This window comes from Parasteatoda tepidariorum, chromosome 5 (assembly GCF_982258835.1).
Source record: "Parasteatoda tepidariorum strain Cologne lab strain chromosome 5, Ptep-v5.0, whole genome shotgun sequence".
Lineage (NCBI taxonomy): Eukaryota > Metazoa > Arthropoda > Arachnida > Araneae > Theridiidae > Parasteatoda > Parasteatoda tepidariorum.
In genome coordinates, this window is record NC_141759.1 from 83,480,731 (window position 1) to 83,508,006 (window position 27,276).

The window sequence follows — 27,276 nt, forward strand, 5'->3', positions numbered from 1 at the left end:
TTGACCATTCCTTAGTCTTCTGAGAGAAAATTCAGCCACAAAACAAGAATCCTAACTTAAATCTGTTCTTTCTTATCAAAATGAATTTGGGAAGGCAAATCCGACTTTCAAGAAAAAAATCAGTCATTTAGATTGTTTCAGATCAATAGTTCAATTTTAATTATTTTTTTATTGTAATTTTTAGGGGTAGGAAAATTTATTTTAAAGAATGAACAAATTAATTTTTTTATCTTGTTAATTGTTTCTTCTTAATCTTTTTGCTCATTGTGCTATGCCATAGTCAACAAAATTCATAGGTTTTTCAAACTTTTGAAGTTGGTAGGTCTGCATAGTTAATCAAAATCAAATTGTGAAATACAAAAGAATCTAAATGTATTTATTAAAAATTGTAGATAACAAAAGATTAATGACTTGTACATATTGTCACACAATATTAGTCTTTAATTTTGTATCGTGTTTTATAAAAATGCCAAACATCAAAAAGAGAAGAAATAAAATGTAGTAATTAAATTAAATTTTAAAATTATTAAATTGTTAAATTTTACTTAATTTTCTAGTAATAGATGCTTTTTTTTTATTTAAGGTAAAAGTCTTCATAAGTAAATTGATTTTATTAGAATAAAAGACACTGTTGCAAACACACAATAAAAACTTATTTACATATGTTTACTATAAATATGTTTTACTACAATTTATTGATATTTTATCTGTAAAAGTTAAATTTGACCCTATTTTCTCAAAATGTTTTATGCAATATATTTTAAAGTAACAGATTATACAGACCTATAGATGCAGGGTCATTAAATCATTTATTTTTTATATTTCAATGGCTCCTTGTGTCATTCTGTGATTCAATATCCTTTAATAGTATTCTATTGTATGAAAATATTAATACTTTCGACAAAATTGAAGAGGAATATTTTTCTTATTGATATATTCCACTACTTTAAATTGTACTTCTTCATTGGGTTTATCCTTAAGTGAATTTTTTTCTTCTTAAAGGGAATCAACAAAATTCCGGAAATAGCCCAAATAGTCGAACAACTTCAAGAATACAAGCGAGTGTACCAACTAGTTCTATCGGAGGTGGCATTTCACCTTCTTTATTTACTCAGGTACCTGATTTTTTTTTTAAAGCGTATATATGATCAAGAATTCAATAATTTTTTTTATTGCATGTGAATTCATTTTGATTTAGTTATATTAATCCCTTTCCCTAATTTACGTGCGACTCCCAAATTTTTTTTGATCAATTAAGAACAGTTTAAAAATCTTCTTGTACCTGTTTTTCTATTTATAATTTTATCAGAACATTTATTTCTTAACTTTTTTTTCTTCCTTGAATGAGAGTAATGAATCTTTTCATTATTTTGATTACTTAAAAAGGAATTGATCCAACTAATTTATGTCTGAAAAAAGTTGTTTTAACCTTCTTTATATTTTAGTGTTTGCCAATTGCAGTTGATGGTAAAAAATTTTCTTAAGTTTTTTCTATTTCAGTAATTGGATGTCTATCTTTTTTTCCTATGAATTAACAACGAAACCTTGATACAATTGTTTGAGTCTTATCTCTCTAATTCCTCTGGCAAATTTCTGAAAATGCTAAAGCAACAATACATAAGATTTTCCTACCATTCTTGCATTCTGTCTGAACACGAATGATACAGGGTTGCCACAGGCGACTAAAATTCAACTATTTTTGGTTTGATGTGACTATGGCAACTTTTTTTGCCTGTAAAGGTTAAAAAAGCAACTATTTTCAAGAAAAGGAGACTTTTCTGTACTCTTAGCGATGTTTTTTAGCATAAATTGGGCTGAAAACCTGTGGCCTGCAGAAGCTTCTGAACACATTGATTTTTTTTTTCTTAAATAATAAAAAATTTTGAATGGTAAATTTGAGTCATCACTTTTTAATTTGTTCAATTTGCACAGATTCAATTGTAAGTCTATTTCATTTCTTGATCTCCTTTTCAATGGTAATTGCTATGAAATTCCGCATGATTTTATATATTTGCCACCAACTTATCTAAATGGGTCATTGTATATGACAAGTCATTTACTAAAATTTTAGTCATATTTTTGATGAATTTTGGTTCTTATTTAGGCAACTATTTTCATAGTTTTCAACAACTATTTTCATGCTTTAGGCTATTAAAAGCAACTATTTTGTTCTTTTTTTTCTGGCAACCCTGATGATAGTATTGGAGCAAACATCTGTTTCTTAAATTTATTTAATTGCGCTTTGTTTTGCATGTCATAATTCAGACAGGCATAGAAAAAATATGTAATATTTTCTGCATTTTATATTTAGTATTGATATCTGTAGTGAAGAATATCTTGATTTTATTACTAAAATATGTGTTTTTCCATTTTAGCAACAGCAAAATGTAGTCCTTGGTAATACCACTCATTTCCCAGTCAGTAATAGCTTGATGATTGGAGATTATGCCACTCCAGGAAATATTGTTATGCCCGGTCAAATTGATTTGGTCAGCGCATTTAAACATTCTTAAGATTTTTCATTTGCAGCAGCAGTATTAAAAGAACTATATTAGGGTCTGAAAAAGATCAGACAGATATTATTTTGTTCTGCTCTATTTTGAAATTATTTATCTTTTACCAAAGTGACTATGCTGAAATAATGTAATTCTTCCTTAAATTATTTTCATGATAGTTAATTTAATGTTATTTTAATTATTTAATTTAGCTCATCGACGTATTTTTAATAATGTAAACCACTCTCTTAAAAAAGGAACATTGAAATTTCTGGATGATTGATGTAAATGTGATATTTAATTATTGACATTTTAAATCTGTGAATTAGCGACGACTGGAAATTTGTAGCATTGTAATTAAACATTTGTTGTATTATTGCATTCCAAAGTATCCATCTTTGTTTAAAATTCTAATATGGTTGTCATTGGTTTTAAAAAAAAAAAAATTTGCCTTAAAATTGGCAGCTAATATAGAAGCCTTTCTTTTTAACCTCCATGAATTTTGAGTCATAAAATAGGATTGTTTTAGTTGCAACTCTTTTTACTTATTCAACTTTGAAAAAACATTCCTTTAAGATATTTTCTAACAATTTCTCTCTGGATTTTTTTTCTTTCTTTCTCTTTGCACTTGAAGTTTAGATCAATATCTCTAGTACTAGCTTTTGTTTTTTTATAAAAACATTCCAATTTGTTTTTAAAAAATGCTGATAAAAATCTAAACCATTTTAGGTATTATAATTTCCTTATTTCAAAAAAAAAAATTTGACCTATAAATTCCAAAGGAAGGAAGTTATGTAAATAAATATTAATATTAAATTATGTTCTATTATGCTGCAATTATGTTGACAATCAGATAAATTCAACAAATTTATGTTATAAGATTATTTTTTGTCTAACTGCTATACTAAAAGTTTTGTCATCTTTTCTGTATTTGCAGTTTCGTTTGTATTTATGATGTAAATGTGCTGAACCCGATTAATTTATTATACTATCGCACCCTAGGGGAAAAAAATTACAAGTTTTATCTTAATTTTTGTTTCTTTTTATCCTGCAATTAGTAGAGACTACACAGTTCTTTTTTTCTTTCTTGTGCAACGACTAAGCTATATGCAGATCAACCAGTTTAATAAGGTTACTCATTTTCCGTTTTGGTTTAAGAAACATGATTTATGAAGAAAAAAAAATTTGTACAAAACACAAATTTTATTGCCATGAATTTTATTTGTTACTTGACGGATGTTTTTATGCATGAAAATAACTATTACTATTCCTGTGTAAATAAACCTTATATTTCAACATTTATAGTTTTCAGATTTCAGTGATATTTTTTATCTGTTATCTTATGACGAAAATTATTACCTAATTTACATTTTCTTATTACTACTTTAGGTGAAAATATTAATTTCAATCTCTGATTTATGAAAAATTAAGTTTTTTCCTTCAATTTTATTTTTACGACAACATTTAATACTAATATATTTCTAGGTGTACCGAATTAAGACTGAAAAAAAAAATGGTAATGACCACAGAAAAAGTAAAGGTCACCACTTACTAATATTGTGCTTTTTAAGATAACTAATGTTGTAAAACTTATTCGATCAAGTTATAGTTGATAGCCTATGGAATTCCAGAAAAATAAAACTTCTAAATCTAGTTAATTTTTAAAAAAAATTCTGTATGTGAATTTCATAAAGCATGAATATTAGTGAGGAAAATATAACAGTATCTGCACAAATTATGAATTTATTTTTTCGTAAAGCAAGGTTTAAAGCCTTGATTTTTTATTGTCTCGTTGTATGAGACGTTTTGTATTGTCTACTATAAATATGTGTGTAAACATTGTATCAAATTAGTGTCATTTGCCTGTTGCATAATCCATTTTAACATAAGTTGTGAGAGTTGCAAACAATGAATGCGGACTGTTCTTCCAGCTATACTTCAGTTTGGTGACCAGAATAAATTTAAAAGTGAGACTTTTTGCTTCCCTTCTTTCATTGAAATTCACAACAAACATCATGTAGCAATTAAAATATGCTAAAGGACAATTATTGATTGAATTTCATCAATCTATTGCCATAGCAGTCATCAAAGTACTCACATTCAAGTAAAATATATTTTAAATGAAGGATCCTTTGTGTAGGAATTAATATTTACTTTGTTTTTGATGAAAGGGCCCAAGTTTTATTATATAATCACAGGGTGCGTAGTATTTTTAAAATGTGCTTATTTTTGATATACGTTTTTTAACCTTTTAACGGTAGGTTAATTTTCAAGAAAACAATTATAAAAGTGCCTTTTCTTTTTTCTTTTTTTATCCTGTACAAATACACATTTGATTAGTGCTGACATCTAGTTTAAAATAAACTATCTACAATTACATTAAAAATATCCTGGTACTGGTGTGTAAAATGAGAAATAAAATGTTTTACGGGCAAAAGAAATTAATTAGTTTTATTCTTATTGTGGTGCGTTACTACTGAACACTCCAGCCCGGAAATATGGCAGGAGTGAGAAATAGAGGGCGAAACCGCACTCCGTCATTTTCACAAGGAAGGGGTTAAAAGCCTTTAAAATTGCTTTTTTATTTTATTTAGGGGTTTGTATAAAGTGCTTAATTTTCTATCTTTTAAAAAGAGATTATTTCTTTGTCGGTCTAAATTGCAAAAACTGCATGATTTTTTTGCAATAGTTATCTGAAACAAGTTATTTGATTTTAAATTAAGAACTTTCAACAATAGAAAAAATAATTTTTATTACTACACAGATCCTAATTTTTTTTTTTTTTTTGGAAAGTGATAAAAAATATTTTTTGAGTCAAGTGCTTATTTTTTTATTGAAAAATCTGGCTACGCACCCTGAATTACATGTTTTATTTTACTATCAACTCATTGTTTTATCTGTCTATGAACTACTTATCTTAAAAATCAAAGAGGTTTGACTAAGAAGAGGAAGATAGAGATTAACATATTTAAGCAATACTCATTCCTTATTTTGATCTTTTTTATAGTTTCGAGACTATGATAACAGTGAAAAATTAAGAGGCATTGTTGTTCTTACCCTATATTGCAATTAAAAAATGTGAAACATTTCTGAGTTTACATTTTGTGTCCCTGACTTTTGATTGTGAGAAGCTTTAAACCTATTATTTCTACCTAGAGTCATAAAAGGCTATAAATGATCACTATTTAATCAGACAATGGACAAATACATTTATTAATAGTAAATATTTACAATACATATTGAGAACCATAAAACCTTTTAGTAGCAGTTCATTCCATTACGAATCATCTTACATATGGGTGCATACTTCCAGCTGACTTGATATTTGTTTTAATAGCACTGGGAACTTTCCCACCAGATGCTAATAAGGAAAAAATTATAATTAGCTATGTTATATTATAAGTTTATAAAGAATAAGTTAATGTCACAGCTAAGCTAGGTTTAAAAAAAAGGATATTTTTGGTTGGCATGGAACCAGAAAAAAAATGTCTACCATTAACTACCACAATAAAAGCAAGTTAAAAATTCAATTATCATTTATTATATATATAATAGAATTACCTAATTGAAAACTTCAAGCGCATCAAAAGTAAACAGCAACGAATTTAACGAAACAAAAATGATTTGGGGGGGGGGGGCAATAACTTGCCATTGCCAACAAAAAATAAAGGTAAGAAACAAAAACTAGAAAAACCACAGAAGCTGAGAGGGATAAGGGATGAACAAGAAAAATCACTGGCTGAGAAGCAAATCGGCGTGAAATGCATTACCATGCAAAGGAAGGGAGGAAATAGTGTTGTTAACAAGATAATCTGGCATTCAAATAAATAAAACAAGATCCTAGGATATAAAAAAAAGCTGATGTGACTAGCTGAATTTATGCCCTAAGTCGCCCTGGCACGGAATGTGGTAAATGCCCACATTCTAATAAGATCTTCAAGAGACTTAAATTTGGGTTTGTAATCAGGCCTGAAAATGGTTTAAAACAAACTGGAGGGAATATTAACAATTTTGTAACAAACGGGAGAAAAAATGGTGAAGTAATGAGTTCGCTGTAAGGATTATAAGACAACTGAATCAACTTCAGGAGTGTTAAATCCACGATTAACAGCAAACGAGCAAGTTAAGTTCAGAGTTGAAAGAAGAATCGGAGCAAAGGTTAAGCACAAGAAAAACGAAAGTGTGAAATGCAGACACTTCCTGACAATTGGGGTGATTAGAATAACTCCAAACTTTATGTCCTCCACTCTTTGGCTGCTAACTTCTATAGTTGATTCAGCTTTTGCTTAGCCCACTAGACTCTTAACGCCCCTCTTCTAATCCATACAAAGAACTTGTTACTTCACCGTTTTCTGCTCTCGTTATTGGTTTTAAAGTCATTTTCAGTCCTATTAAATGAAGTCTAGCTTAGCTTTGATAATGGCTAGGACATTTACCACATTCCTTGTCAGTGCGACCTTGCCTACATCGGGCTAACCAGACGCTTTTAAAAAGACAAATAACCAAACCAAAACTAGGCAGAATTTGCACTTTGCTAACTAAAATGTACCAAGAAATGCTTTGTGAAGAGTGAATTTTAAAGTAAAAGGATAGTTACTGCTGAGAAATTATTTTTCTAAAAAACATTTTAGGAGCATAAATGTATTAGTTATCTTATATAAACAACCTAAATATATATAAAAAAAAAATACTAAATGATCTGCAACAATACAGAAGGTAACTGATACTAAGGAAAAGTGGTACTAAAGTCATTGATGAATTACCAGCATTTCTGATAATTAATTTACTGTAGAAAGATGAATTTTCGTGATGCAGACGAATCAGCATTTAAAGAATCTTAATTTCTAGAAATTAAACTTCGCGAAAATTCATTGACAGTGCCAACTTTAAAAATAATGCTAACGTTTAGAAAAAGACACAATAACATATGTCTTCATCAATGGTTTTGGGTTTTTGATCCTTAATATATGGAGCCAATACTCTCAGGAAAGTATAAGTTAGGATCCTTTAATGTTAATTTCACGTTTTGCATACTTAGCTATAACTCGGACGAATTATCAAGCGAATCAAAAAATTTCTAAAGATAATTCGATGTAAAAAGTATTTATTACTTAAGATTTTATATTATTGAAAAAGTGTTGAACTGTAATGCGAACAACACAAATTTTACAATATTAAATGACAAAATACAGGATTTTTTTTGTGAACTAGCAACAGATTTCATTTTCTGTTTTGTCATTTAAAATTGCATATTTAAAAATAATGTAAAATCAAAAGTTTTTCATTTATTATTAAACGATTCAATAACAAATAATTATTTAAAAGTAATTTTTACATGGCATTATCATAGGCTCAAAACTGTTTAAATTAGCTTAGAAACTTTTCGAGGCATGTGACATTTACATTAAGGGACCCAAACTTATGTTCACTCTCCTGTCGAAACTATTGGGACCATATTTTCCAGATTACAGCTACACCCCATAAACAAATGCTCATTGAAATAAAGATATGTGTCATTCCATAATTTAAAATATAGTCCACATTAATTAACTGGCATGTTTCTAGTATACCCTCGCATCATTAATTAGTCCTAGCATGTAGCAATCTGATTATTAGATCAAAAGTTATTCAGATTTTTAATTTGTGCACACGTGGCTCAATACTTTCTAAGGAAAAGAAGAATTCCTATATATTTTTCCTCCTTAAAATAGAGTATACTTATAAATATACTTGAAGTATATTTTAGTATATAAAGTATATAAATATACTTGAAGTATAATTAGGTGGCCGAGTGGTTAGCGTGCCTGACTGCGGAGCCATTGGTCGTGGGTTCGAATCCTGCTCAGGGCATGGATGTTTCTTTCTCTCTGTGTTCTATGTCCTTTATCCTTTGTATGTGAATGTGACCCATAAACGGATTTGTGGTTGTGATGTGGCTTCGCCACAGGTGCCCACTGAGTACGCGAGAAGAGAGTAGCATTTCTGTGGCCAATGGGACAACACCCCAAGTGCCCCCCATTAAAAAAAAATTTTTTTTTAATAATTTCAGGGGTCGCATTCCCCCTAAAATTCATAAAATTCCTGAAAGTATGTGCAAACCATAAAATTCCTAAAAATCTGATAAAATTTTGTTGGTGTTCCTAAAAAATTAGAGTTATAGGCTAAATATAAATAAAAAAGCAATAATCTAAAATATAAGAATTTAACTACATTAATTAAAACTGTTAATTTTGCCACATGGGAATTCTGATCCTGAGAGAGGTTTTTCGATAAATAAAGCAATGCTTAATGTGAGTCACCATGAGAATACTATTATGTCTCTTAGACTAATCAAAAATACCATTCGAAATTATGGAGGAGTGTTGAAGATCACCACAACACTATTGAGGGCAGTAAAAGAATCTCAAAAATCATATCAAGATTATTTTAGAAAAATGATCATGATTAATTTGTTTTTCTCTAACTTCTAATATAAATTGCTGATTTGAAATCTAATAATATCACACAATAGTTTTTCTTAATAAAGTAAGGTAAAGGGTAATAATAAAGTTTTGATTAAGAAGGTAAAAATTAAATAAAAATCCAAGTTGGTGTTAATTTATTTTTTCTCTTGATTTATTCTCACTTTTGCCTGTTCCTGAATTATGCACTTAATTTCTGATAGGTAATATGTAAAGTTGAAATTTCATTTTTACTCTTTAAAGATTTTATTCTTGACTTAATAAATTTCAGAGCTTTATTTTATGGCTTGCAATTATTTATGATATGTGTGGATGAATTGTAATAATCTTCTGTTATGTAATAAACTACCGTGTGATCTGTTTTTATCCTAGCAAAATCATATATTACCCCTAAAATTTACCTAAAATTTTTTGAAAAAAGTTCCTAAAATTACCCTAAAATTTTAAAAAACTTTGCTGCTACCCCTATAATTTGGAATAAAATATTTTCTACTAATGTTATTTTCTTGATGAATGAATAATTAAGTAAAAATAATTTTGATAGTTAATGAATGCAAGAAACTTTTGATTATATCACTACTAATGCAGTTAATAGTCGTATCCTGATTCATTCAGAAGCAGACTACAATAGAGGTGCGAAAAGATAAATTAATCTTTTTGTTACAAAGTCTTCTCTATCTGTTTAAACTAAATTAAATCTTGTAAATTCAAATTTAACACAGATTCTAAATTTTTAACTAATAGATTTAATATAAAAATAGTTTTACCTGGCCTATTTGGTTGTTGAGGTGGCGGTTGGGAACTGGTTGGCTGTCCTTTAGGTGAACCAGTGGCAGGCCTTAAACCTTTTCCAAGCGTGATTGCACAAATTAGAGCACCAGTATCTGATATAGATGAAGTTTGTTGGGCACTTGCTCTTTGTCCTAATTAAGATACAAATAGATTAACGTTAATTGGAATTTACACAAATTAGAATAACTTAATGAACACAAATTAGAGCACCAGTATCTGATGTAGATGAAGTTTGTTGAGCACTTGCTCTTTGTCCAAATTAAGATACAAATAGATTAACATTAATTAGAATTTACACAAATAAGAATAACTTAATTAACACAAATTAGAGCACCAGTATCTGATGCAGATAAAGTCTCTTTGTCCAAATAAAGATGCAATTAGATAAGCATAAATTAGAGCTCCAGTATCTAATAGTCTGTTGAGCACTTGCTCTATGTCCTAATTAAGATGCAATTACAATTTAAACTATAGGACAACTTATTATTTGTTTAAATGTAATAAATTTTGCAAAATTCAATTATATTTAACATTAGAAAAATTTTAATATTTCCTACTTCAAAAATAAAAATTACAGGAGTCTGCAAATTTTTTAGGTGAAAAGCGAATAAACTGAAATTTCAGAGTTTTAATGTTTAAATCAGTAGTAAGAAACCCGTAAATTGGTACAGGGGTGCCCAAGGAATACAAATTATTTCCATTCCATTTACTGTAATGTATTTCTCTCTGGTTTGTGCTCCTTCTATGGAACAGAGGTTAACTGGAAGCTTAGTGATGTCATCTAAAGAAGCAGTAATATCGCGAATGTTGTTTTAAAGTCGTGTTTAAATACAACTGCATTAAAATTATTAAATCAAAACTATCGAAAATATAAACAACAAAAAAACTTCCTACATTAAATATTTATTTTATTCATCCCTATTAGGTAACATTCGAGAAATATACTTAAAAAAAAGTTTTTTTTATCGTTAAAAAAATTAATGACGGGAAATTGTTGGTTAAAATTGCAGTTTTGCCCTCTTTCGGAGGGGGCAGAAAAATGGTCAAACGCTGACCAGTTTGCAGCAATAAAAATGTTAGGGAGCACTGGTTTAAAGAGAGTGAAAGTTTAATTTGGCTAAAATAATAAGCCCAGCTACAATTTTTATAGCATTTGGAATTTGTGAACCCCTATATATAATTTACACATTTCATTCGCACATTTTCAATCAAAAATACTCACCTAAGCCTGTTAATCTAAACTGAACTCAGTGGCGCTACAGCCCATGAAGGGCCAAGACCTACTGTGCCTATCTTAGTTTTCCTGACTTTGGGCTCTGGAGCGCAGATGTTCCGGTAAGGTGCAAGCCCAGAAACCCCTGTGTTTAGTCCCCAAGCATGCTTGGTACTCATTTTATTGACCCACTGAAAGACTGAGTCAATCTTGCCCGACCTGAGGATAGAACCCCAAACCTGTGGCACAGAAGCGCTACCGTTTAGCCACTGGGCATAAATCAGTTAATCTACTATCAGTGTGCGTGTGTTTTTAAAAAGTGCTTAAAGTTACTTATCTTTGAAAGCCCTTAAAGGTGCTTTTTTCATTTGGTGTTTGTAAAAAGTGCTTAATTTTTTATCTTTTAAGAAGAGATTTTTTCTTTGCCGTATCGATTATCGTTCTAAATTACAAGAAATTCATGATTTTTATAATTTTCTCCGCAATATTTATCAGAAATTAGTTATTTTATCATGATTATATAAAGTTTTTGAAAATGGTTTTTAATTTTATTTTTATAAATTAAAAACTTTAAAAGGATAGAAAAAAATAATTTTTGTTACTGTGCAGATCCTAGTTATGAATTTTTTTTTTTTGGAAAGTAATTAAAAAAATTTTTTTTGAATGCTTAAAAAGTACTTAAAAGCTGCTTATTTTTTGATGAAAAATCTGGCTACACACTGACTATTTCTATAAACATAACTGAAATTAGGCAAAATACACACCTGAATCATTTTCCCAAGCATCTCTGCTGGCTTTCACTGTATCTAACACATTGTTTACTATTTTGTTGATTGCCGTGATCTGTTTCTGAAAAAGCAAAAATAAAATATAAGCATTCAACCCCTCTTAAGTTCCAGTATGTGAAAAAAAAATTCTTTTATTACTTGAGCCATTTCCATAGGTACAGTACTACTCTTTAACATATATTGTTGCTCTCGCTGTTCTACTTCAGGGTCTGGTTTAGTTCTTAAATAATCGGGAACAATTTCATGGTTGAAAGCATGAACTCTGTTTTCAGTTAATTTCTAGAAAAACATAAATAGAATTTGAAACTTAATTTTAAAAAAATAATTATTTTTAAAAAGGAATTACAGTAAATTTTGTATTTCATTTTTAATTATGGTAAAAAGAATAGACACTATAGGCAGTAATTTTCTGGTTGAATCTCTAAATGAAGTAAAATTTTCAATAAGAAACAATAAATTCTTTATTTCATTTTTAATTATGGTAAAAAGAATAGACACTATTGGCAGTAATTTTCTGGTTGAATCTCTAAATGAAGTAAAATTTTCAATAAGAAACAATAAATTCTTTATTTCATTTTTAATTATGGTAAAAAGAATAGACACTATAGGCAGTAATTTTCTAGTTGAATCTCTAAATGTCTATCTTTTAAAAGTAAAATTTTTAATAAGAAACAAAACATATAATTCAATGCATATACATATGCAGAAAAACCTTGATAATCCAACAAATCTAGGGATTAGGGGTATGTCAGAAAATCAAAATTTCTGGATAATCCAGTTACCTTATCAAATCCATTTTTTAGGTGTACAAACACTCTATGAGTAAAATTAAACAATAAACCGTGGATATAATTAAATATAAAAAACAAGAGTTTTATTTATTTTTGCTATTAACAATACAATGTCATGAAACGTCAAGAGTGGTAATTAGGTAACAGCTTTAATAACTGTAAAACATGTGTCAAAAGGAAAGTTGGATAATAAGTGTAGGATAATCGAGATTCCTTGTAGCAGAATTTTCTGAGTTGATCTGAAACACCATCTTCATAAATCTCTTTTTTTTTTTCTGACCCAAACACAATAAAATGAAGACTAATATTGTAAAAATTAGGTTTACCAAAACTTATAGCAAAATTTAAATTAGCAGATAAATCAAAATTAAATACAAGAAATGTAAGTTTGAAATTAATTAGAAACTTGCATAATAATGCTTAAAAGAAAGATGAATAAAAACTATTGTTAAAGCATCTTAACTAAAACAGACATCAAGCTCAAGTGGATAGATATTTTTTCAGACTATTATTGGAAAATTTTGGTTTATTAGTGAAATTCATACCTGTAAACAGTATAGATAAAAAAAAAAAGGAATGCTTTTACTCAAAAGTTCTGCAATAATAATTTTTTTAAAAAATAGCTAAATTTAAATCCACATACAGAATCAATAGTGAAAACTTCTAAATATCTAAATCTTCTAAAATCAAATCAGATTATCTCAAATTTAAAAATGGAAAAAGGAACAGTACTTTAAAATTTAGGTAAAAATTTAAAAAATATATAAAATATTTTTCTCCAATTTTTGAAATATTTTTCACTTTTGTGAATATATTTTAGTCAACAAAACTACACCAGAGCCCATAGTAAAAACTTTTTCTACAAACTTAAGTTGCTGCAACTGCTGTATTGAAACACTGCACATATAATTCCTTTTTGTTTATCGAGAGGATTGAAAAGAAAAATTAACTTTGCCAATCGATCTCTATTTTATTCAGCAATTTGAACAGTCAACCCAATTTTTGAGTTTAAGACTACCCCTGTGGCAGAATCATGGCGACATTGTCCTAGAACATTACAGAGTTGTTGCAGAAAGATTATTTATTTGGAAAGCGAAGAAGTTTGGGTTTTTTTATCTACAGAATTTTTCTAAATATTTTTCTTTTCTGCAGAACTTTTTTTCCCCTTTCAGCAGAATTTTATTAAAAAAATGACTATCTCATATATTGGAGGTGGAAAAAACTCTCGTGATTTTTTTTTATATTTTCTTTTGAGAATAAAAAAATTCCGCAATGACTGGCTTTAGCCAGAATTTCAAATTTATACTATAGAAAGCATTTCCAAATAGCAAAAATTTAAAAAAGGTTAACTATACAAATATTTTCTTAGAACAGGAACAAGAATATGTATTCTTTTATACCTAGATTTTAAAAAAAAATCTTACATTTATAATTAAAAAAATTATATACTGTTCTATTCTACACATGAAGGCTTTTTTGTAAACTGAAAGTGCTTCTGTTGTTTTAAATTAGTAACATATATACTTGCTACTATTAAAAATGTGTCTTAAAAAGGTATTAGTACTAGAGAGAATTGTCGCAGAAAGCTCGAAAAAATTTTGCCACAGGGAAGGCTTCTAATGGTCAACTCTATAGCCTTATAATTTTGAACCTAATTCAGAAGACAAGTGAACTCCTCAATCAAGTATTGGGAGAAATTTGCCTTTGTGGAGGTTTGTTTTTAACACAAGCCGAATGATAAAAAATGTGTAATTACACATTATTCACACTATTAATGAATGAAACTATTAATGGACAGATATGTTTTAAAACATAAATACCATGTGAAAGAAAATGTCAACAATTTAGTGAATTTGAGAAGAATCAATATTAGATTACAGGAGTATAATAAAGCATATTTCTTCATTGAATACTTTATTTTAAAGAGTTGGTAAAATAAATTATTTTTCATCAATGTTTCTAAACATTTCCTACCACTAAACAAAGAATATGAAACAAAACTTACAGCTAACTCTTCATCTCGATCAGGAGACAGTACTAAAGGTAAAAGTATTCTGTTCCTCAACAAAGGAGTTTTTTCATTTCTTAAAATTTTTAAAACTGTGTTTACTTGACCAGATAAAAGTGCAAAATTATCCAAAACCATTGGCCTGAAATAATACACAATATATAAAAGAACTTAGTGATAACAGCATGATATAAGCAATGAAAAATGGATAAAACAATTTTTTAAATTGTAATATATCATTGAAAACAACTTGAAAAAAATTATTCATGTCCATGTCTGGTAGGAATTAAGACAATTGAGCATAAATAGAACATATGTGTGGTTCCTTGTAAAAATAGTATAACTCCAGTGCACAAATGGTGTTAAAGGATTTTTATTAGTTTGTATGCATTTTTTTGTTGTTCATGTTTAGTATTATTGATTAGCGATAAAAAAAGTAACTCTATTAAAATCTTATAAATACACTCTTCAACTAAATACTTCTATTTGTTTTCTATACACATAAATTTTTAAAAGGCTTATTATCATAATATTAATCATGAGTTTTACATTTCATAATTTATTTACAAAGAGATAATATGCTTTTACAATAAACGACTCATATGTAATAAGAAACTTAATTTTGTACTTTAATACAATTACTTCTTTGTTTATGGCATTAATTTAAAGAAATATTTCCCATTTCATTTAAGACTAGTCGCAAGAACAGCAGAATCGGGGGAGACTTTAGCCTCCTCACATATCATAAATGAAGGGACATAGCCCCTTCAAAGATTAAAATTTTTTATTTCATATTTGTATAATTAAATTTACAATTAAAAGAAATCGAAAGTTTTTGTATCTGAATTCTAAAAAAAAAAAAGCCTTTCATTTCAAATGAGCTTTAACATTTCCTTGGTGAAAACTGCTACCAAACCGTTCCTTACTCATCCCCCCACAGAGGAAATAAAAAAAATATATAATCCACTTGGGCATAAATTCAATTTTAACAATGCTAAAATTATTTCCACAGCAGTTACATCAGCTCATCTTAATACCCTGTGGAATATTCATTTAAATGCTCACTACCTTGATAATGACATTAGTTCCTACGCATGGACGTAGCTATTTTTCTATTCAGGCTTTTAATTTGAAATGGGTTATAAGTAGAAATGAATTAATGTTATATTTGACGAATTGTTATTATATGTGAATATTTGAAGGATTATTATTATATGTGAATATTTAAAAAATAAATAACAGGCGGCACGTTTCAAGCGTATTTTAGACGCCCATTTTCAAGACTTGAATCAGAAAAAACAAAAGGCAAACATTTTATCCTGATTTGCCTCTCAGCCATAGTGATTTTTCTAGTTTTATTTCTCACCTTTTATGTTTCAATTCTTTGTAGGTAACTTTACACTTTCATTTCAAATTATTTTAGTTCCTTTACATTCACACCTGGCAAGTCAAGAAAATGGACGCCTATTTTCGAAGTGCTTGAAACATGTTGATTGTTATTTCTTATTTGTTTATCTTTGAAGTAAATGAAATTTTCAATTAGATAATAAGGGAATTTTTATTTAACTTTAAACAATGAAAATTTTCACAATATAACAAAAGAGAGTCGAGTAATTTGCTTAATATAAATTTATGAAAAATTAACCCTATTTTAATTAATTGAATACATTTGTGATTGAACATTATATAGAAGTTTTCTTACCAACTTAAGTTTTCATTTTCAAGTTTAGTAATGAATGAAGAAATAGACATTTTTAAATCTTGGCAACGGTTTACCAAAGTATCAAGACTCACTTCTAAAGCTTTTTCTTCTTTCTGCAATATAAAATAAAAAATAAATAAATGAAACATCAAACTCAAATCTAGCCATAAGTAAAAGTAACAATATAGACATTAGTAAAAAACTATATCAAGTTATTATCTAAAAAATAAACAAAACAAAAAATAAATAATAATAATTATGAACTTAGGCAACTTCACCATCTTTTTAAAATGTGATGTTTAGTGGTCTGGCCAGTTCCTGAATGAATGAATGGTCATTCGGGAAGCAGCTAAATAAATAAATCAAACTCAAATCTAGCCATAAGTAAAAGAAACAATATAGACATTAGTGAAAAACTATATCAAGTTATTAACAAAACAAAAAAAATAATAATAAATAAATATTAATTATGAACTGAGGCAACTTCACCATCTTTTTAAAATGAGATGTTTAGTAGCCTGGCCAGTTCCTGAATGAATGAATGGTCATTCGGGAAGCAGCTAGATAAATAAATCAAACTCAAATCTAGCCATAGGTAAAAGAAACAATATAGACATTAGTGAAAAACTATATCAAGTTATTAACAAAACAAAAAAATAATAATAAATAAATTTAATTATGAACTGAGGCAACTTCACTATCTTTTTAAAATGAGATGTTTAGTAGCCTGGCCAGTTCCTGAATGAATGAATGGTCATTCGGGAAGCAGCTATCTTCTATCTAACAAGTAGAAGATACCTATCAAATATCTGCATCAGATGCATAATATTTGAACACCTACATAGAATATTTAGCAATCATTAAGTTAAAAATAAATGAGAAAGAAATATTAATTTATATCAAAATTAACATAAACAGTTTTAAAAAATACCGCCAAACTTAATTTTGAAAACACATACATTTAAAAGATTACAAATTAACAGTATACTGACGATTTTACAAACTAGTAGCAATTTTGTATTATAAAATAAACACTACACTTAATAGCATTAGATTTTAACAAAAAATTTTTGAAAAATTTGATTTGATTCATCAAAGAAAACTTATTACCTAGTAATAAACAGTGTATACTGAGGGGGTACATTTCCTTATCCAGATCTGTTGTGCCAACTACAATCGCCAAGGTGCCAAATAGATTTTAAACTTGGAATTTATTTTTAAAAAAACCTGTAAATATTTGCCCGGGGGTGGCTATGAGTTATACCTTTCGAGTTGGTCCCTTTCTGTGATGTTTTTTTTTTAGTTTCTCGCGGGCCACTACCGGGAAGTTGCCCAGACTTGGCGATTATTCTGCCACAGATCACGATAAGGAAATCTTCCCCACACAATATTAAATATAATTACTAAAAATAGTGCTTTTTAAACAGAGCACAAAAATTTCAACATAATAGATCGATTACTTTTAAGTAAATTCCTATACATTTGTAACGTTATTAAGTGCTGCAAACATCTGTCAAATGGTGTAGTCGCGTAATGACAATTAATACTAATCATTACAAAGTAATGCTATATAATTTTTTATTACAATCAAATATAGATTGTTTTACATTGAGCAAGATGTCAGATGCGTTAATTATTTCTAAAATTTGAATTAAAAGATACAATACAAGTGCTTTTTTTCTTTACCTCCATTTTCAACGATGTAAATGAATCTTTAAAAAGCAAGGTCCAAATAAAATGTTAGTGGTTTCTTTTGTCAGACTGATATTTATAAAAAATAATACAATCACAGAAAATAGCAAAATAACAAAACCAAATTAAAAAACGGAACGAGCTGCCTATTTTTGTACGCTTTAATCTTCCTTTCTCGTTTCCAAACAAAAATTTAAATGTAGCTGATTCAATTCCTAGGTGTCGCGTACAAAAAAGTTGGCACTTACGAGCTGGTTGGCAGTTACTAACTTCTTTGTAATCAGTTTCAGTATGATACTGATAAAAAATAATAGCGAAGAAGACAACTTATAGAATGAAAACCACCCTACTATCCTGACGGTGAGCGCCATCATCACATAGACTCATAACAAGGAAATCTGAAAATAATTCATTAAAATAAGATGGGTACTTTATTTACCTCGCACTAGAGCTGCAATTGGCCACCGCCTGGAAAATATCCCTGAGAATAATCCGAAGCCATCTCAATTTTGTGCAGTTCCTTTCCCAATTTAAACATAGATCTGAGGGTGGGGGGATTTCACCAGATCTCTGTACCCATTGTACTCCTCAATAACCAACCACAGGACTTTCGATTCCACAGATTTTACGAGCACGTATATCGAATGTACTCGGTGGGACTTAGCGGAATCCAGGACGACCCCGATTACTCTGGACCGTAGTCCGATTCTCTAACCACTGGGCTGCCACGGCTCTGAAGAAAAAGTTGTTGTTGTTGTTGTAGTTAATTTACGTCGCACTAGAGCTGACAATGGGCTATTGGCGACGGTCTGGGAAACATCCCTGAGGATGATCCGAAGACAAGCCATCACAATTTTGATCCTCTGCAGAGGGGATAGCACCCCGCTTCGGTAGCCAAACGACCTGCACGCGAAGTCGAGCACTTTACGGTAGAACAGTTTAACGAGGACCAATACCGCACACTGACATCAGCCAGTGATGCTTCACTTCGGTGATTTGCTGGGAACCGTGTCTTAACGATCAGTCCACTGCGGGGCTCTAAAGAAAAAGGAGGGAGTACGCTAAACACGAATAAGACAATTATAAACAGGAAAATCTTGAGGTATAAAACAGGAAAATTTTTAGGTACCTTGAGACCTTCATCTTGCTTAACTCTCTGGATATCATATGCATCCACAGTCCCAGTTTTGTATGGTCAATGAAACTTCTTTTTTCAATTCAATAAATTCTATTATCTCTCAATTCGAAACAGAGTACACTGAAGAGCAACTAAATCAGCCATATCATTTAGAGGAGAGGGACGTAGGGCCAGAGTAGGCAAATTAATTACATATAATTAGTTAAGGCTAGTGTAGACTAATGGAATATTTCTTTAATTAATCAATCGAAATTTCTCTGTAAATTCTGGCAGATAGACAAAACTATGCTGCATTTTCATGTGTGTTACAAGACTAAACATTATACTGTTAATAAGAAATTAAAAAACAAGGTTATGTGAAGTAAAAATAAATTCTTAATTTTTGCTTCAATTGCAATTACAGCTAATCATCGTTTTTCACAATAGGATGATCATGTTATGCTTGATGTTATGTTTTGTTATGATCATGTTATGTTTTGTTATGATCATGTTATGCTTGAATATGTTTATTGCATATTTAATCAAACACTTTCGATATGCTTTTTTTTCATGAGCTTAAACAATGTGTTTTTTTGTTATTAAGTTTAAACAAAATGATAACACTAAGGGGACAGTGTGAATATATAAGTGTCGGCTACTGTGGGTATGTAAAGACTATTTTTATGTGGGATAAACATAGTCTTTAGTCCCGCAGTGGACTGATCGTTAAGACACGGCTTCCAGCAGATCACCGAAGTCAAGCATCGTTGGCTGCGGTCAGTATGCGAGTGGGTGACCACTTGGATCGAAGGTGTGCGGTATTGGTCCTCGTTAAACTGTTCTAATGTAAAGTGCTCGACTTCGCATGCAAGTCGTCGGGCTGCTGAAGCGGGGTTGCCATCCCCTCTGAAGAGGATCAAAATTGTGATGGTATGTCTTCGGATCATCCTCAGGGATGTTTCCCAGACCGTCGACAATAGCCCATTGTGCAGCTCTAGTGCGACGTAAATGAACTACAACTACAACAACAACATAGTCTTCATTGGTTTTAAATTTAATGCTTGTAAGAATTTCCTTTTTTGAAATACGGTGCTCGCCGTCTATTAAAATTACGTCCGTTTTGAGAACTATAAATTTTATTAGACTGGTGATTTTATTAACCAAAATATCTACACTTATGAAACAAAAATTCAAAGTTAAACTACAAATGCATTAAAAGCTAAATTGATTACTACATTTACACTTTATTTTTACTGATCCTGTTATTAGCATTTTAACTCAACATAAGTAACATTTTTTTTACAAAAATTTACTGAAGGCATAGCATTTCAGCTTATCTGTATCATTAGCAAAATTTAAAATTTAAGAATCAGCATGATTTTCGTAGATGACAGAGGTAATTAATTGATGGTAGCGGAGATTCGTTTGGGCAAATACGTGTGCAACCGTTGAGAAGTCGATCATTTATATGAACCGAAGGGCTACCAACAGCGTCTCCTCACTGTTCAAGTGAGCATGATGGCTCAGGGGATACAGCGTTCCCCTTCCAATGAGGCAAACCGGGTTCGAATCCCAGCGATAGCTCGTCGATACGAATTCCACATCAGGCTTGCACAGACCACAGTACTGACGTAAAATATCCTCAGTGGGAGACGGATCACGGGTTAGAGTCCCCTTGTCGTCAGGATAACCGTGGGAGGTTTTCGTTGTTTTCCTATTCCTGCAGCGCAAATCGGGGTTAGTTCGATCAAAAAAAATCCTCCACGGTGGCAAATTTATCCCAATACTTGACCTAGGAAGGAGTTCATTTGTCTTCTGGATAGGGTTCAAAATTACAAGACAGCGAAGTTGAACATTAGTAGTTGTAAACTCAAAAAAATTGGGTTGGCTGTTCAACGATTGTTATAAAATAAAATAACTGTTCAGTGAACATTGATGTGTATTGACAGCTAATGCCTGTTAATGCATCTATGTTGACTACTGTTCATCGGCGACGAAGGCTGAAATTTCAATCGGCTACCTATCACCACTCAGTAGACGGCAACTGGCCGTGAGTGGCGATAGGTGGCCTTTTCTGATGGATCACGTTTTATACTCCACCTCAGAGATAGAAGTCGGGTATATGGTGTGAAACATCTGAAAGCAAACACCCTGCAACAATATGCAAAGCGAGCGAGGCGGAGTCTCTTAACTATTTACGTTTGAATGTTTATGTTTCACTCATAAGTAAGGTGATCTCCAAAGCAAGAAAATAGATTCAACCGGTTCGGTTGCGTAATAAGTTCTGCTTTGTGTGTGTTTGAGAAAAAAGAACTCTTCGCACACTTCAGAACTGGTTTTTGTTTATATTCAGAACAAAAAAAAAAAAAAAAAAAAGGCTTTTTAGAAACGTGTGTTTAAAAACTAAAAAAAAAAGATGCTTTAAGCTTTGGTTTAATAATCATTTAACAGTTAACTTAGCTACGTCACAAAATGAAAAATTGACTAATTGTCCATTGCCGGAAGGATCCAAGCTGGAGTAGGGAGCATTTTGGTCTGGGAAATGTTTTGTGGTATTTAGAGCTATGTTCATTGTAGTTTTCATTTCCATATAGTTTCCTAACTTAAAATCAAGAGAGGAACTGACGTACTTCCTTCTCCTATGACTCTTCACACGCTAATGGTGAATGCCATACGAAGTGTTGCCATAGGTAGAGTTCTGCTCCACGCCACGTGTAGCCCATTTCGATTGCCAATAGCATCAAGGCTTGCCCCCCCCCCATCCGAATTAATACCATTTTACACCATCCGAGATTCCGGAAGAGACGATGAAGATTAAAGAGGAATTAGAGTATTGGAACAGATTCTGGGACAATAAATACAAAACAATAATGGCAGAAACTGACGCGCTCAGGTTACGCAGCCGGTTAAGGCGCCTGGATCATCATGGCCCCTTCCTTAGTTAACGTATTCCAAGAGCTAGGCTTCTTCTCCTTTCTATATTCTCTGTTCATGGGACAACAAGAAACTGAAAAAGTCAAAATGGAAAGAAAACAACTTGAAAGTAATCGTGGAATATCTGGGAACTGGAAAAATTATATCTGGCACTGAAAAGTTCATGGAAAATCACGGAAATGTAATGGAATGAGACTGAAAATGTAATGTGATCTAATTGCAATTGGTAAGAATTGGGCTGGAATGCAATTGGAATACGAAATAATAAAAATTATATCTGGCACTGAAAAGTTCATGGAAAATCACGGAAATGTAATGGAATGAGACTGAAAATGTAATGTGATCTAATTGCAATTGGTAAGAATTGGGCTGGAATGCAATTGGAATACGAAATAATAAAAATTATATCTGGCACTGAAAAGTTCATGGAAAATCACGGAAATGTAATGGAATGAGACTGAAAATGTAATGTGATCTAATTGCAATTGGTAAGAATTGGGCTGGAATGCAATTGGAATACGAAATAATAAAAATTATATCTGGCACTGAAAAGTTCATGGAAAATCATGAAAATTTAATTGAATGTAACTGAAAACGTAATGTGATCTAATTGCAATTGGAATGAATTGGGGTGGAATGCAATTGGAATACAAAACAATAAAAATGATATCTAGCACTGAAAAGTTCATGGAAAATCACTGAAATGTAATGGAAAGGGGCTGAAAATGTAATGTGATCTAATTGCAATTGGAATGAATTAGGCTGGAATGCAATTGGAATACAGAACAATAAAAATTATATCTAGCACTGAAAAGTTCATGGAAAATCACGGAAATGTATTAGAATGGGACTGAAAATGTAATGTGATCTAATTGCAATTGGAATTATTACAAATATAATTATGACAAATGTAGTAAAAAAAAAGAAGGAAAAAACTGGAAATCGCAGAGAAGATGTTTAATATTTTCACCATCATTTGTAAGACATTCCATTTAAGTAGTTTTTTCAGCCTATTAAGTGTTTTCAAAATTCAGTTTAGACTCAACGAAATTGAGATAATAAGTTGCAGGATCTATCGAAACATCAAGACGCTTCTAACGTAGAATTGAATTTTATTGAAAAAAAATGGTTATTTTAAAGAATTGGAAAAATTTTGTATTATGAAAACAACCAATCATAAAGCATTTTCGAACACGGACATTTAAGTAGTTTGAAGACATTAATGAACATCTTATTTCTTCCAAGTTGAGAATTTTTTAAATGAATTGAAAGATTTTTTTTACGAAATTATAAAATTCGTTTATCCTAAGATTATTACAAGCAATTAAAATTTATTAATATAGATTTATTATTTTTTGTTATTTTATTTATTAATGGTTGAAAAAATAATGAATTGTTAGATACATAAATTTTGACTTCATTCTAAATTATGTAACTTTGTATGGCGAAATACAAAATTTGAACGATTTCGACGGAATAGTTACCGATAAATCAAAATTTAAATATTTAATTTTTTTAAAATTTGATTTCTCAGGAATTATTCTACCGATTTTGTTTAAATTTTGTATTTTGTTATATAAAATTACATAATTTACAATGACGTTAAGATATGTATACCTAACAATTAATATATATATATTTGTTTGACCATTCAAAGCCTAACGTGACAAGTACGTCACGTGAATTGTGAGAATTCTATGAGAATTCTTCTGATTTGAAAAAGGATTATTTTCACAACAAGCAAATGTTTTATTCTTTCAAAAAATCAAGTTTTTATTTTTTTCAAAAATCAAATCAAATTTTTATTCCTTTCAAAAATATTTATTTAGTTCTAAAAAAAATCACTTTTTTCATAGGATTTTTTTTTTTTTTTTTTTTTTTTTTTTTTTTTGCCTTGAGCTGGAATCTGGCTTTAATGGGCAAATAAATAAAATAATAGAAAAAGAATTATTAATAATTATTACTTGCTTGGAATAATCTTTGGATAAAAGGATTATATAATTATGTGCAAAAATGTTTCAATTCACTGGCAAAGTTTTCTCGATATGAAGAAATATACAAAAAGTAAAATTAATATTAAGGAGTCCAAGCTTTCGACAACTCGCCTGAACAAATTTGGGAAAATATTTCCAAATTACGACTATCTCCTATATTTTGGGGGCAAGGGCGCCGGCAGCGGGGTGCAAGGGGATGCGCTTGCACCCCCCTGGCTTTTTTTTAAAACAATTAAAGAGACACAGAAAAACAATTTTGTTATAATTTTTTTTATTAAAAATATTTATTCAAAAGCAAATAATTAAGTAATTATTGATGCATAACAATTAAAAAATTGTTTAATCAAACAAGAATTGTAATCGTCTTGTTTGCTGTCCAAATGTGTTTATAACTTTTTCAATGAATTCTGAGTCATCGTTGATTCTTTTCTTATGCACAAACTTGCCCGATATTCAAGCTATATTTTTAAATTTCATTTAATAAAATATAAATAATATTATATTTTCTCTTAGTTATTTAGTTTAACAAAGATGTATAACACAAACTGACTTCTCACAACTGCAAAACTTCATCAACACAATAAATACCAATGATAAGCGTGCACAAGCACGTTAGTATACAAAACTACGGTTTGTAGTTATTTGTGTTTCAAAGTCAGTAGCAATGCCAGCGCCATCAATAGTTTCTCGTGGCCAAATTTGCAAGTACAAGAAATTCGTACTTTTTTTTAAATATCTTGTTAAAACAATGAAGAAATGTATCTTGAAAAAAATTAACAGATGAAAGTATATGTAATAACAAAACAAAATGTAATAAAGGAATATTCTAATTTTTTTTTGGGGGGGGGGTAGTTTGCTAGAGGGTTGCACCCCCTTTTATATTATTCTGCCGGCGCCCTTGTTTGGGGGTCAGAAATCCGGATAGGGATGTTCGGTTTACTTTAATGCGCGCTGTACAATGTATATAAAGATTTAATTTGATTGGGAAGTAGCACATCGAGTTCTTTCCTTCTTAGAGAAGAGTTCGTGAACTACAAAGAATTTCCATGCATAATATTCAATGTTGAGATTTCATTACCAAATAAGTGGTGTCGTTAAATGTAGGTGGAATTTCTCTCAACTTAATATTCATAAAAACGTTTATCTACATCACTAAGTGGGTAGTATCAGTTCACGATCTGAATATTTTACGAACGAAAACGAGGAGTAAAATAATTCTTGTGTAATATTTATCTTCTACAGCTTCCCAACTTTTATACCGCTGCAGACCGGTCAACGTTTGATAATTTTACAGAAGCCCGTTGAGGGGGAGCGGACGTTCATAGTTTTTATATTTTAAATGCTTTTGATTTATTAATTTAAATTTAATTGCGTGCAAACATGCGTTCAAAAGAAAATATAGTTGATTGCTCGGTATTGGTGCGGCTTTTGGCGACGTTTCTCAACTCCCAATTTACCTCTCATCCTAAGAAATTCGCACAAATCCGAGAAAAATACAGCTCACAGTAAATAAAATGGAAATACAATCGGACTTCTATTTAACGAACTTCCATTTTGCAAATTTCTCTATTTTGTGATTTTTTCGAGGAACCAAGAACATTTTGGAAATTTTTTCGTAAAATAGCTTCCACATAGCGAAGTAAATTTTCTACTTAGCGAACATTTCTTAGAGATCCATTTTCCTTATTTCCCAAAATATTTCATAACATTTCAAACTTGTTAAACACATTTAATGAAGGAATGAGTTTGAATTGATTTTCGAAGTCATTTAACTTTTAGAGAAAACAGTACAATCGCTTTCTCTTTTTGTTTGTATTTCGAACGAAAAACTCAAACAAAATTAACGGATTTTATCAGTAGCAATTAAACTTAAGAGCGCATGTGGTAATGTATGTTTAAATACTTTTACAATAAATGCAGATACAATTTTATGCATAAATTTAGCTTTTTTTTCAGTTGAAAATGTATGTAGCACGATAATGTAACACTCGATGATGTTGTGTTTTATTCTTGCTTTCCATGCAGATTTCTTTTATGGTTAAGATTTACAAAATAAATAGTAGATACTAGTTTACAAGATAAAGGTGCTATTTTAATTATGTCTAGTGTTTAGGAATTTAAAACTTGTTTTGCGTTGCTTAAGTTTTTCAAAGGTGATTTTCAATTTAATGAATTTTCCATATAACGAACTCATTATCGGGATTTAGCGACTTCGTTAAATAGAGGTCAGACTGTAATTTAATATTTTTTTGGCGGCCCGGTACCATTTGTTCCACGAATCGGGGACTGGGCTCCACTGTTCTACAGTTTAAGGTTTAGTAAAAATACCCTTTCACTGAAAAAGAAAAAAATAATTACCTACTTTTATAATTAACAAGATGTAATACTTTGTTAGAAATATTGACTCATATTGAATTTCAATATCGTACAAGTTTGCTGAACCCATACCTGCCAACTTTTACGAACGTTATTTTCTACTGGCAGTCGATTTTATGCTTTAACCTCTTCGATTCATAAACGCATTCTTGCAAAATCAGAATCAGGATTGACAAAAATAAAAAGCGGTAGCTTAAATACTGGCACTGCTATTTTGACAGACTTCTTTTGCGTTCATTATAATCAACCTTAGTCTAATTACAGAGAGGCGAATTGCTCCGGAATTTGACAAAATATTTTTAAAAAAAAGATAGTGAACCACAAACTTAAATTTGCTGATATTTGGTTAATTTTGCCAACTTTTTTAAACTCCCCACAAATTGTAACGAAGTGTCATATCACATAAGCCTTTGATTTATTTAGAAATAGTGGTGAGTAAAAGCCCTGTAAGTCGAATTCATAAACCAAGAATAAAACATTAAAATACTACCACTCGAAAATATTTATTCACTGTCCGGAGTAAGTTGGCATCCATGTAATTGCATATCCATAACAGCCAACTTTCCCTCTTGCCGAGAACTTATTTTCCAAGTGGTAGTAAAACAATGACCAAAAAACAGTCTAATCCAAAAATATGTTAACATTTCGACCATGTTGAAATTCGCTTTCGTAAAGAAAATTATTCTGCGTTTGTATATTTGTTGTAAATATTTATATGTAGTGGTGGTCAAACTCATTTATAATTTAACTCAAAAAGTTTAATCGTACAACATGAGTTTCGCTACCACTTTAAATATGAAAATGAAATCTTCAGTGAAAACAGTAACAGCTGGCAGTCAAGTATATCTAAACAATGTTTTGAAATAAGAATTAGATAATTTTTGTATTATGGAGAATTAGATCAAAGCGTTTT

The 27,276-nt window shown here is 30.2% G+C and overlaps 2 protein-coding genes across 3 annotated transcripts in view; one reads left to right on the top strand and one right to left on the bottom strand.

Annotated features, from left to right (window-relative positions):
- Positions 1-4,468, top strand: part of Art4 (arginine methyltransferase 4) — a 31,798-nt gene extending 27,330 nt beyond the window's left edge. Inside the window, exons 13-14 of one of the 2 annotated variants that reach the window (XM_087164427.1) lie at positions 1,003-1,115; positions 2,376-4,468. In XM_087164427.1, the coding sequence (XP_087020553.1) occupies positions 1,003-1,115; positions 2,376-2,513 (251 nt within the window). In that variant the 3' untranslated portion in view covers positions 2,514-4,468. The remainder of the gene's footprint in view (positions 1-1,002; positions 1,116-2,375) is intronic. The other variant, XM_087164428.1, reaches the window with a different exon arrangement.
- A 1,211-nt stretch (positions 4,469-5,679) lies between these two features.
- Positions 5,680-18,119, bottom strand: MED8 (mediator complex subunit 8). Its single transcript, XM_087164429.1, has 7 exons — positions 17,937-18,119; positions 16,251-16,363; positions 14,546-14,690; positions 11,888-12,028; positions 11,726-11,810; positions 9,724-9,879; positions 5,680-5,856 (listed from the first exon to the last, which is right to left on the bottom strand). The coding sequence occupies exons 1-7, from the start codon at positions 17,940-17,942 to the stop codon at positions 5,780-5,782; spliced, it is 723 nt and encodes a 240-aa protein (XP_087020555.1). The 5' UTR covers positions 17,943-18,119; the 3' UTR covers positions 5,680-5,779.
- Positions 18,120-27,276: the final 9,157 nt, after the last annotated feature.